Genomic DNA, 14,011 nt, shown 5'->3' on the forward strand with positions numbered 1-14,011 from the left:
TTGTTATTTCTTTCCTTCTGCTAGCTTTGGGATTAGTTTGCTGTTCTTTTTCTAGGTCCTCCAAGGATTCAGTTAGGTCTTTGATTTTAGCTCTTTCTTCCTTTTTTATATATGTGTTTGGGGCTATAAATTCTCCTCTAAGTATGCCTTCAGTCACTCCATGTTTTGCTAAGTTGTGTTATCATTTTAATTTGTCTCAAGATATGTACTAATTTTCTTGAAATTTCTTCTTTGACCCACTGATTAAGAGTGTGTTGTTTAACCTCCACATATTTGCAAATTTTCCTCTTCCCTACCTATTATTAATTTCCAGCTTCATTCCGTTATGATCAGAGAAGGTGCTTTGTGTAATTTCAGTCTTTTTAAATTTATCAAGATTTGTTTTGTGACCCAACATGTGGTCTATCCTGGAGAAAGATCCATGGGTACTTGAGAAGAATGTGTATCCCTGCTGATGTGGTATGCAATGTTCTGTATAAGTCTGTTAGGTCTAACTCATTTATCTTATTGTTCAAGTTCTCTGTTTCCTTATTGATCCTTGGTTTCTTTTTTCTGTCTGTTGATGTATAAGTATGTGTCTCAAAGTCAATTCAGATTTACTCTGTTTTGAGTATGCTTTGCTGCTTGGACATATATTTTTATGTCTTTCAACAAAGTTCAGAAATTTTCAGCCATTATTTCCTCAAATATTCTTTTGCCCCCCTTTCCCTTCCCTTCTCCTTCTGGAACTCCTATGACACATATAGTGGTGTGCTTCATGCTATCATTAATTCCCTGAGCCCTTGCTCATTTTTTTCCATTGTTTTTTCTCCATCTGTTCTTCTGTCTTTTCAATTTCAGATGTTCTATTTTGTAATTCTTTGATTCTTTCTTCTGCCATTTCAAATCTATTGTTATATGTCTCAAGCTTCCAAATTGTTCTTTATACTCACCTAGTGTCTTCTAAATGTCCTTTATCTCTTTAGCTATATTTTCCTTCAACTCCTTGAGTTGAATTTTTATTGATTTATTTTGTCAATGTATTTTGGCTATGCATTGAGAGGTTTCAGTAAATAGGTTCCAGGTCATGATTTTGAAGTATCAAATAAGTATCTTATTTACTAGCATTGTACCTTCTTCTTTTCCTCAGAGATGCTTGATAATGATACTATCTGACTAGAGATCTGAATTGTGCTAAGAATTTTTCACATATTATCTCAACTGAGTGAGGAGTTGATTATTTAGGGAAACTGGAAAAATCTATAAGATTAGGACAAGTTAGATTATAATAGAGCTATCAACATACAAAGATCCTGAAGGCTAATCAGAATTAAAAAGGCTATGAGTCTTCAAAAAGAGCCAGGAGGTTATCAGAGGGGTTGCCCTTATGCACACCTGAGCAGAGTCCCAGAGACAGATAAAGTAGGTACAACCCCGGGTATTGGTTCTTCTGAGGGCTACAGAGACCCACAGGTTCTATGGTCATGGCAAATCAAGTTCAGTGCCATGTCAGTTGGCCGTACTTTGGAGTTTGTGTTTCTGGGTGAATGAGCTGGACTCAGATGTGATCTTTGTTCACAAGCCTCTCCTGTTACTTTTACCCGAACTGTAGTTGGTGCTGGGTTTTAATATGTACCCAGGGGACCTGAATCTCTGGACTGACCATGTGATAGCCAGGCCCTGAGCCTCAACAGACTTCAGCTCCTACACTCTGGTTTATTGGACTTACCCCACTCAGCTAATATGGAGTTGAAGAAGGTCAACCACCACACCATGGAGCCAAGAGTGCCTACAACTGAAAGCAGGAGGATTGCATCCAGCACCCATGTGGAATCTAAGCCCCCTCTTGATATAGATGTGGAGTGGACACAACCATTCCAAGGTCTACAGGATAGAGGAATAGAATATGGATTAGAGTGGACTTACTGATATTCTATTCATGAACTATTGTGATTAGTAATCAAAGAAAATGTGGCATTGGTGTGGAGAAAGTGGCCATGGTGGCTGCTGGGGGTAGGGAATGGGAGGAAGTGATGAGATATGGAGGCGTTTTCGGGACTTGGAGTTGTCCTGGGTGATGCTGCGGGGACAGTTACCGGACATTGTACGTCCTCCCATGGCCCACTGGGTGGACTGTGGGAGAGTATGGGCTATGGTGTAGACCATTGACCAAGAAGTGCAGTCGTGCTCAGAGATGTATTCACCAAGTGCAATGAATGTCTCATGATGATGGAGGAGATTGTTGCTATGGGGAGAGGAGTGGGGTGAGGGGGGTGGGGGGGTATATGGGGACCTCATATTTTTTTAATATAATATTAAAAAAATAAAGACAAAAAAAAAAAGAGACACAATTCCCGTGCCACTGACAACGACAGAAGCGGACAAAGAAGAACACACAGCAAATAGACACAGAGAATAGACAACTGGGGTGGGGGTGGGGGCGGGAAGGGGAGAGAAATAAATAAAATTTTAAAAAATTACAAAGGCTGGTGATACGGTTAAATTGAATTGTATCTGAACACACAGATAAAGTATTAGTACTGTTTTCCACTTGTAAAATAGATCAGACCTATGTCTGATATAACTGCTTTAAAAAAATTCTTTAAATTTTATTTCTATAGGTATAAAATACATTAGGTTTATTTCCCTAGCAATCAAAACTGAGAAGAATACTCACCTTTCTTTGTCTGCTTTTATGTATATTTTTGTGTATAAAGAGGAAAATAGGGAAAATAACAAATTTCTTTAAAATGTACTACTGCTATTATTCAAAATCTGTCTCCCCATTTGGACTGCTGTGAACATATGTTATCACTGTTAGAAGTCTGTATTTTTCAAAAACCTGAAAGAGCACTAAGTAACAATTCTCTCTAGATAATAACAAAAGAACCACACTGTCAAAACTTGGAACCCTGAGGACTATAAAATTTGTTTTCATATTGGAACCACTTGTAGAAAAGTATTTGTGGGTTCAAGAATGTTTGATAGAGAAAGCAAGAAAGATGAATTGTTTAGAGAAAAAAACATTTTCTTGTAAAAAAAAAAAATGCAAAGTAATGGTGGGGAAGAAGTACGCAAATAAATACACTGTTCGTTTTGAATTCAGGATTTATATTCATCCCTGGATTGAAGCTATTTAAACCAATGTGTGTTGCATATAGCACTCCACAATAAATACTGGTATATGTATTTTTAAAAACCTAGATTATTCTTTTCTACCTACCCTAAAGAATATTTTTTTTTTTGAAATTTATTCATCTGATATGTTACTCAATGGAATACCCTAATCTTTAAAAATGAATTTTATAAACTGAAGTCATGGCATTGCCCTGTCTATGAATCTAAAAGATGTTACTTTGAAGATGTTGTCTGGGGAAAATAAAATTGATGCAGTTTTTTACTAGGTGTGGAACAATGTGTGTATTAATATACATATGCCACATGGATATCCAATTGTTCCAACATCACTTGTGGAAAACACTGTCATTTTCCCACTGACTTGAGTTTGCATCTTTGTTGAAAATCAGTTGGGTGAGTCTCTGGACTCTCTATTGTGCCCCATTGATCTATTTGTATATCTGGTCATAAAATGCCACATTGACCTGATTATTGAAAGTTTAGAGTAAGTATTGAAATCAGGTATAAATCTTCTGACTTTGTTCTTTTTAAATTGTTTTGTCTAGTTTTTACCTTTAAATATAAGTTTTAGAACCAGCTTGTAAATATCTACAAATTATCCTGCTGATATTTTGATTAGGACTGTCTATAGATTGATTTGAGAAGAATTAAGTCTTCCAACCCATGAACACAGTATATCTCTCCGTTTATTCAGGCAGTCTTTTTTTTTTTTTCCTCTTCCCTGGACCTCTTACGTGCAAAGCCAGCATTCAACCACTGAGCCATATCAAGCCCCCAAAATTAAAAAAAATTAAAAACAGGTAGTCTTTTACTTCTTTCATCAGTGTTTTGTTAGTTTTGTTATTTGATGTGCTATTATAAATAGTTCTTTTTAATATTTCTATTTTGAATCACTCATTGATAGTATGTAGGAAAGCAATTGATTTTAAATCTTGACCTTATACCCTGTGACATTACTAAACTCATTTATTAGTGCTAGAATCTATTTTGTAGATTCATTGGGATAGTTTATGTAGACAATCAGGCTGTCTGAAAATAGACACAGTTTAATTTCTGACTTTCTAAAATGCATGCCTCATTTCTTTTTCTTATTGCTCTGGCAAGAACTTCCAGTATAACGTTGAATAAAAGTGATGAAATTGGGCATCCTTGCCTTTTTTCCCCAATCATAGTGGAAAGAAATCAGTCTTTCCACCAAGATTTATAGATAGCTATAGGTTTTTTGTAGATTCTTTTTTTAGGTAAAGGAAATTCCTTTCTAATCCTAATTTGCTGAGGGTTTTTAAAAATATATCATTAATGGGTGTTAAATTTTGTCAAATGCTTTTCCTGTCTCTATTGGTAAGAACATATTTTGTTTTCTTTAGTCTATTAATATGGTAAATTATACCAGTTGATTTTCTAATGTTAAATCAGGCTTATAGTCCCAGGATAAACCATATCTGGCCATGATCTTTTATCTTATTTATATGTTTCTGGATTTAATTTGCTAATATTTTTTGAAGATTATTGCATTTATGTTCACAAAAAATATTGATCTATGTTTTCTTGTATTTTCTGTCTTCATTTTGATATCAGGTTAATGCAAGCTTCATAAAGTGAATTGAGATGTTGTCTTTCCTGTTATATTTTCTGGAAGAGACTATATAGAATTAGAATAGTATCTTGCTTAAATGTTTGGTAGAAATGACCAAAAAACTGTGTCTTGAGCTTTCTTTTTTGGGAGGTTTCATCTATGAATTCAGTGTTTTAAATAATTATAGGACAGTTCAGGTTATCAGTTTCTTCTTAAGTGACTTTTGGTGGTTTCTGTCTTTCAAGAAATTGGTGCTTTTCACCTAAGTTGAATAATTTATGGACAAAGAGTTGTTTGTAGTATTTCCTTATTATCCTTTCAATGCTTGTAGAGTCTGCCATGATAATCTATCATTTTTCCCCCTATTAATCTTTATATTGGTAATTTGTATTACTTTTGCTTTTTTTCTTGGGTCAGTCTAGCTAGTTTCAGCTATTTTATTGATCCTATTAAAGAACCAACTTTTGGTTTCATTAATTTTCTCTATATTGTTTTGTTTTATTTTTATTGATTTCTGATCTAAGGTTTATTATTTCTTTTCTTCTGCTTATTTTAGGCTTAAATTGCTCTTCTTTTCTATGGTTTCCTAAGGTAGGAGCTTAGGTTATTGATTTCAGAGATTTTTCTTTTCTAATATATGTGTTTAGTGCAATGAAATTTTCAGTAAAAACTGCTTTAGGTACATACCACAAATTTTGATGTTGTATTTTCATTTAATTTAAAGTATTTTATCATTTCTTTTGAGCCTCTTCCTTGACCCATGGATTCTTTAAAAATGTGTTGTTTAAATTTCCAAATATTTTCAAGGTATCTTTCTGTTATTGTTATTTTTCATTTAATTCCATTATGTTCCATACTTTTTATGACTTCCATGTTTAGAATTGTTAAGATTTGTTTCATGACAAAGAATAAGTGCATACTATTTTTGTTAATATTTCATATGCACTTGAAGATATATGTGTTCTACTGTAGTTGGGTAGAGTGTTCTATAAATGTCATTTTTTGTTCCTCCGTTTTTTTCCCATTTCTCATTCTTTTGGATTATTTAAATTAGCTACTATTTTAGTATTCCATTTTAATTTATTTATTTGCTTTTTCACTGTATCACTTTGTATTATTTCATAGTACAAAGTTTCACAAACATCCTAGAGTTAGTATTTTACCACTTCCAATAAAATGTAGAAGCTTTGTAAATATATAGTCTCTTTACCGTCCTCCTCTCCCTATAGTATGTCTGCATACATTGAAATCTCTCTCTCCAAGACAATGTTAATAGTTTCATCCCACTATTCATACATATTTTAATGAACTTGAGAAAAAATTGTCTATTATGCTTATCAAGATATTTACCATTTCTAATGCTCTTACTTACTTCCTGAATTTGAAAGTTTCTCTGTAGTATCATTTCCATTTTGGCTGAAGAATTTTCTTTAGAATTCATTTCCAGCAGGTCAGCTGGCAAAGAATTATCTTCATTTTCCTTCACCTGAAAATGTCTCTATTTTGCTTTTATTACTGAAGTATAATTTTGTTGGACATAGAATTCTGGGTTAACAGTTCTTTTCTATCACCATTTTAGAGATGTTGTTCTACTGTGTTGTGACTCCATATTTCTGATGAGACATCTACAGTCATTTGAATAATTATTCCTTATGTAAAATATATCATTTTTCTCTGGCGGCTTTTTAAGAATAGTTTTCAACTCTTGGTTTTCAGTCTGACTATGATGTATCTGGGGTTTTTTGGTTGTGTTTTTTTTTGTTTGTTTCTTCTTTTTTAAGGTTTGCTGAACTTCGTAAAACTGTATTTCACTTTTCACTGAACTTTGGAAACATTCAGCCATTATTTCTTCAAAGATTTTTTTGCATCAGTTTCTTTCTCCTCTCCTTCTGGAACCCCAGTGACATGAATGTTAAACCTTTTTATGTTGCCACACAGATCTTTAAGGCTCTATTAATTCTTTTAAAATAATTTTTCTCTCTACTTTTCTGATTGGATCATTATTCATCTGTCATTTCCTATCTGCTATTGAGCTCATACAATAGAATTTTTATGTCAGGTATTATATTTTTCAGTTCTAAAATTTGTATGATCCTTTTTTATACTTTTAATTTATTGGCTGAGAACTTTTCTCCTTCCATTTATTTCAAGAATGTTCACCTTTACCTCATGGAGGAAGGTTATAATAACTGCTTTAAGGAGATTTTTTTGTAAGCCTAAAAGCCTGCCTTTTCTTTGTGAATTAGTCTTATATTCTTTTTTTTAATATTCCCCCCGCCCCCAAGAAGACTCCCTCATCTGTCTGCTGTCTCTTCTCACTGTCTCTGCTCATTGTATCCATTTGTTTGCATGTCTTCTTTAGGAGTCACTGGGAACCAAACCTGGGACCTCCCATGTGTGAGACACGTGTCAACTGCTTAAGGCACATCCACTCCCTGCTTATGGTACCTGCTCATTGCTCATGCTTGTCTTTTTTAAGAGGCACCAGGAACCAAACCCAGGATGTCCCAAGGGGGAGGCAGGTGCCCAACTGCTTGAGACACATCCACTTCCCAAGTCTTTTTTTAAAAAGATTTATTTTATTTCTTCCCACCCAATCCCCCCCCCCCCCCCCCCCATTGTTTTGCACTCACTGTCTATTCTCTGTGTCCATTTGCTGTGTGTTCTTCTGTGCCTGTTTGTATTCTCGTTAGGCAGCACTGGGAACCAATCCTGGGACCTTCTGGAGTGAGAGAGAGGCACTCAATCTCTTGCACCACCTCAGCTTCCTGGTCTGCTGCGTCTTTTATTGTCTCTCCTCTGTGTCTCTTTCTGTTGTGGCATCTTGCTGTGCCAGCTCTTTATGTGGGCCAGCACTCCTGCATGGACTAGCAATCCATGTGGGCCAGCTCTCCGTGTGGGCCAGCTCTCTGTGTGGGCTAGCTCTTCACTTGGGCCACCTCTCCGCCCAGCCAACTCACATGTGGGCCAGCTTGCCTTCACCAGGAGGACTCAGGAATCGAACCCTGAACCTCCCATATGGTAGGCAGGAGCCCAATCACTTGAGCCACATCCACTTGCCCCAAGTCTTATATTCTGATTCTTTGTATGTCAAGTAATTTTGGAATGTATCCTGGATATTGTGAATATGAGGCTCTGGATCTTCTTAAATTCCTCTGACAAAGAATGACTTCTGTTTTTGTAGCTAATCAACTCAGGTAGTTTCAGAATACAATTTCTGTCTTGCCTTCTATGGGTGATATTTTAAATGTCAGTTCAGTTTTGAGAGCCTTTGCTATGCTGTTTGGATCTGCTCCTCAGTATCTATTACACAGGGACTTGGATGGTGGTTTATATCATAGTTAAAAGTCTTTTTTTTTTTTTAAGGAGGTACTGGGGATTGAACCTGGGACATCATAATGGGAAGCAGGCACTCAACCACTTAGTTATGACTCCCTAGTTCAAAGTCTATTTTTTAAAAATATTTTTATTTTTTTAAAAGAATCTTTAGATTACTTATATATTATATAAAAAATGTAGGGGATTCCCATATACCCTACCATCTCTCCCCCTCCCGTACCTCCCCACTTTAACAACATCTTTCATTAGTGTGGTACGTTTGTTACAATTGATGAACACATATTGAAGCATCACTATTAACCATGGACAATAATTTGCCTTATACTTTATACTTTGTACCACACAATTTTATAAGTTTTGACAAAATGTATAATGACCTGTAACCATCATTGCAATGTAATGCATGAGACTTCCAATCTCCCGAAAATGTCCCATGTTATTCCTAACCTTCCTTCTCTCTTTCCCCTCACAACCTCTGGTGGCCAGTGCCTTTATATCAATGATGCAAGCTCTTCCATTGCTAGAATAATAATGGGTCTATAATAGAATAATAACACTCCTGTTTCAGTCCATTGTTCTTTTTCCAACCTTAAGGATTTGGGGATAGTTATGTTCACTCTGCCTCTGATTAGAGGAGGCTTAGAACCTATGGGACAGATGGATGGAACTGTGTTGCTTACAGTGTAGATACTTTATGTTATTTTGGGATGGACGTTGTCCATCATCATCCTTTTAAGAGTTTTCCTGGGAGAGTACAATGAACTGGAGAGTAGGTGTTAGCTGCAACTCTGCTGAGATTCAAAGCTCAACCGGGATATGAACAGACTGAAGTTCTAAGTCTCTGTGATATATATTTAATGGGTATAGGGCTAATTATAGGTTCAAATAAATGGGGTAGAAGAGCCATGTATAGGGAAATTATAAATGAGTCTAACTCTGTTGCTTTGGGAGGCATAAATTCAAAAGTAATGCCCACTGACAGGATGCTAAATTCCTGAGGTTTACTACCCTACTTATACTGTCTAGCTCTTTCTAGAGCCCTTTGGAGCCCTGCTGTTTGAGGTACTGTTTACTGTGGCATTCAATGAGATCCTGCTGAGATGTGCATAAGTATAACCTCTGGTATGATCTCACAACTCACTTTGAAATCTCTTAGCCATAAAAACTCATTTGTATTTAATATTTCCCCCTTTTGGTAAAGATCTTTTTCCAGATGCATCAGTAGTCAGGGCTTGGTAATAATTCCTCAGTGCCAGGAAGGCTCATCCCCAGGAGTCATGTCCCATGCCAGGGGGAAGTTAGTGAATCTACATGGTGAGTTTGTAGACAAAGGCCTTAGAGCTAGAGTCTGGAGGATAGGTTAACAGGAGACAGAAAGGGAATAGAATATGGTGAGCCAATGCTCAATATGGGCAAAGTCTATAAAGTGGAAGGATGTGGTTGGGCAGTGGATGGGGGTGATAGTGATGCCTGATGTGATTGCATTCTATGATGCAGGAATGTGAGGAGGAGTGGGGGTGGGTGGTGTTGGGTTGGACTATCCATGGAACTGGGGGGAAAGATTGGAGGAAGTAACAAGTGAACTCTGGGGATTTGAAGGTCTGTGGTTAAAACTGCAATGGTAGAAAGTTCTTTTAGCAAATGTGGCAGGGGAGAGGTACTGGTGTAGGACATCAGGAGTGGGAAGCTGTGCAGGATAGGGTGCACTTGGGGCATGCCTCTATGGCATATGAATGTATTCATCTTGTCATAGGGAGTTATCTCAGTGGGTGGAGACCCACACAATAAACAAGAAAACATTAAACTTCTATCCTGGGGAGTCCTGCTGTGTTCTCAGTTAGAGGGGCAAGAATCTATCAAGAACATAAGCAGTGCCTAATAAAAGAAAATAGAGCCTATGTCAAGCCCTCAATATTTTTACATGTAACTATGAACCTTATTATTCAAAGTCTTCTTTATGATTCTGTGTGTGCATACATAGCTTGTTAGAAGCAGTGGAAGAGATCAATTATAATGGGTTTGTTCCATCTTGAACCAGTGTTTTCCGTGTAAGAATAATCTCTTAAGAACTTTAGGTTCCAGAATGGTTAGACTTCTATGGTGTTTGCCAGATTTTTTGTTCTTTCATTTCAGGCAAACATTAGTTGATCTAGGGGAAAAAATGATGAAGAATCAGCATGGACCCTTCCCTCAAAAGTATCTACTCTAGTTGGGTGATGCAGTTTAGAAATTTTAGAATTGCCATGATAGGATATTATCATTATATGAAAGTACCATAAATATGATGGGGATGAATTGCTAAGGAAGTTCAGAGGGAAAGGAGATCAAGAGAGAATTTATGGACAACTTAGCATTTGAGCTGACTTTGAAGCTGAAGCAAATGTAAGGCTTGAACATGAAAGGATAGGGAAAGGTATATTTTGGATAAAGAAAACAGCATGAACTGGGTATTGTGGCTAACAAGTGTGAAGGCAACAGAAGGAAGAGTGAGTCATTCAGTTTCTTTAGGAAACACTCACACCTAATCCTCCAAATTTAAAAATATTTCTAAAATATGACAGGATAAAAACTTTTACATATTAATAACTTTATTCCTTTCCAGTTTTTCTCAGTTTCTTAAGCATAATGATTCTCTTTTCATTAGTTGATTGCATCTAAGTTATTACACTGATCTTTTAGTCTTTTTCCTTCCTAAATATAATGTTCTGTAATACAAATGTTGAAGGATGAGATTATTTCCTTTACCATGTAAACTATGTGTTTTATCTGGCTCTAACTCATGTGCTAAAGAATAATGTGTTTCCTTTCTTTTGGGGGGACAAATTATCCAATTCTAAATTCATGCTATAATGAGATTAAGTTGAATATATAATAATCTCTGTTGCTGTTAACTCCAGTCACATTTTATTTTCTCCTTGGGGTCTTATGATGCTCTGCATGAATTTGCTGTGCTCACCTTTTGAAGAGCAAGACATTATTTTTAGGAAACGAGACTCTTGATATTGATTACATTTCACACATAATAGAAAGCTATATGGTTGGACACCATATGATGTGGCAGATACTGGTTAAGTCTTCTGTGATTCCACCCCAAAACTGCAAAGGGAGCACCCTGGAATACAAGCTGGGTTTCTCATGGGCTCTTAACATAAAAGGGAGATGTGGGTGAGAAAAAAAGCTATAGTGCAAAAATCATGAACTTTGGAGAATATATTCCTGTCCACAAGAAGCTCACAATCACTAGGCAAATATGTGATGAGCTACATATATGGCATTAAATATACAAGTGTTTAGAACAAAGACTGTATGAACAATTATGTTAACATTAAATGTTTATGATTATCATGAAGTTTAGATGATATAAAATTATTCTTTTCATCCTTTCTTTAGACTATTGTACCTTTTATGGTCTAGATTTCCAAGGTGAATATGATATTCCAAACCGTTCTTTTCTGTTTCTGCTAATGGCAGTGGGTAGAACTGAGGAAGTGAAGTAAATTGCCCCAAATCACATGACTAATCAATGGCTGATCTAGTTTAGAACTGGAGTTTTCTGATTTCCAATCCAATCTTCTTGATGGATGTCATTGTGACAGAATTAGCAGGAGTGGTGAATATTTTCAAAAAGTATAATTTGACATTTAGAGAATTTTAATTTTCCAAAAAGGAGTAAAAGCCTTGTGCTACGTTTTCAAGATGATTTTTTAAAGATTTATTTATTTTTATTTGTTTCTCCTCCCCTTATTGTTTGCACTCATTATTTGCTTGTCTTCTTTTTTTTAGGAAGCACTGGGAAACGAACCTGGGGCCTCACATATGAGAGGGAGGCGCCTAATTGCTTGAGCTACCTCCACTCCCTGCAAAATAATTTTTATAGTTGCCATTCTCAACTGTTCAATCTAAATGTCTCTGTTTAAAGAACATAATTTTTCATATTAAGTTGGGAAGTAAAACAAATACTAGAAAGAGTTAAGTATAAGACTGTGATGTGCTCATGATTAAATCATGACTTGACCATCTTCCTCTTTCTTTTTCCTTTCAGGAATGCAAGAAGATGGCCTCTGATGATAGATCCTCAAGGTCAGGCTAATAAATGGATCAAGAACATGGAAAAAGCCAATAGTCTTCACGTTATTAAATTAAATGATCCTGAATATGCCAGGACTTTGGAAAATTGCATCCAATTTGGTACTCCTGGTATGTAGCTGAATAATAAGTGTACATTATAGAAATGTCAGGGAGTGTGCAATGGACCCAAAACTATGTAGGTTTCTTCTTTAAAAGATAACTATGTCAGGTTTATTTTAAATGGCGACTTTATAAAAATCTTTCATTATTTATGGGTAAGTAATCAAATAAGAAATTTAAAGATTATAGTCCCAGTAGATTGGGACATTTTCTCAGTCTAAATATTCATGTGTGATGCTTCCTCTAATTTAGCTGTTTAATTTTTGTCTGTTTGCCATTTGTTAGTTCTCCTTATATCTACTTTTGCAGTTGAAAGGGCCACTTGAGAAGCCAAAAGTATTGTAATACAACGTGTAAGTCCACTTACAAATTTATTCCTCTCTTGACTTAATCTACAGAAATGGCACAGAAGTGAGTATAGATTTTTACATGGCTGGCTATTACTGGCCAACCACAATGGAGAGATTAGAAACATGACAAGGACTTTATTCAGTAAAGTTCTAATGCAGATGTCATGTGTCAAAACAAAAGACTAAATAGAATATTTAGACTTTTTGTAAACTGGCTTGTTGGTCATGTTTTAAAACCATGCAAATTATCCATTTTTACTATTCATTTTACCAAATAAGAGGAGATACTTATGAAACTACAGCATATTTGGCTCCAGGTCAAGTTCAGTAATTCCCAGTTGCAATTAGAATTAGTACCACATGGAAGAAGCATAATAAATAAGCCAGGTAATCTTATATATATATTTTATTTATATATATGAATAAGAAGTTCATCTTTAAATTTTTGTTACAGTTAAAGCTTCTGTTAGGATAAGGATGCAATGAAAGAAAAACAACAACAACTAAGTCTACCTACAAAATGTTTAGGATATGCATGTGGGCCCAAAGAGGCACACACAGTGTTTCATTCAACCAACTGGTGTTCATAAAGAATAGTATGGGGAAGTGGATTTGGCCCAACAGATAGCATGTCTGCCTACCACATGGGAGGCCCAGGGTTCAAACCCAGGGCCTGCTGACCTGTGTGATGAGATGGCCCACATGCAGTGCTAATTCATGCAAGGAGTGCCCTGCCATGCAGGGGTGACCCTGTGTAGGGGAACCCCACGTGCAAGGAGTGTACCCCGTAAGGAGAGCCACCCAGCACAAAAGAAAGTGCAGCCTGCCCAGGAATGGCACCGCCCACATGGAGAGCTGATGCAGCAAGATGATGCAACAGAAAAAATGAGTCACAAATTCTGGGTGCCCCTGACACAAGCAGACACAGAAGAATACACAGCGAATGGACAGAGAGAGCAGACAACCGGGGTGGGGGGAAGAGTGGAGGGGAGAGAAATAAATAATCTTAAAAAAAAGAATAGTATGGTAATGTGGAAGTACCAAAGGTGGGGGGGCGGTCATGGTCCCTATGTTCAGATATCTTCCTTGTTTAGTAAACAAGATCAGGCATATATACAATTAACTAATAAAGATAGGAAATTACGTACATCCCTAACTCTTACAGGGAGCAGTGTTCTCTGTGATTGGTAGGGTACGTGCTCTGGAGCCAGACTACCTGCATGTCCCTGTCACTCACTGTTTGGTTCTTTTACCTTCACGAGACCCAGCTTCCCCATCTGTTCTTTGACCTTGTAGTGTGATGAAGACATACATTACTTTACACTGGGTACTTACAGCAGAATCTGATAAGGACTCAATTTATCTTAGGTTTGTTGCCAAGCATGTGCTATGTGGTTTATATGTACCATCCTATTTAATAGTGTTGTATAAGAGGAAATGC

The 14,011-nt window shown here is 36.3% G+C and overlaps 1 protein-coding gene across 1 annotated transcript in view; it reads left to right on the forward strand.

Moving 5' to 3' along the window:
* DNAH7 (dynein axonemal heavy chain 7) overlaps nucleotides 1-14,011 on the forward strand; it is a 334,263-nt gene that overhangs the window by 225,297 nt on the left and 94,955 nt on the right. Inside the window, exon 48 of the mRNA XM_058300437.1 lies at nucleotides 12,075-12,229. Within this exon, the coding sequence (XP_058156420.1) occupies nucleotides 12,075-12,229 (155 nt within the window). The remainder of the gene's footprint in view (nucleotides 1-12,074; nucleotides 12,230-14,011) is intronic.

This window comes from Dasypus novemcinctus, chromosome 7 (genome assembly GCF_030445035.2).
Source record: "Dasypus novemcinctus isolate mDasNov1 chromosome 7, mDasNov1.1.hap2, whole genome shotgun sequence".
Classification (NCBI taxonomy): Eukaryota; Metazoa; Chordata; class Mammalia; order Cingulata; family Dasypodidae; genus Dasypus; species Dasypus novemcinctus.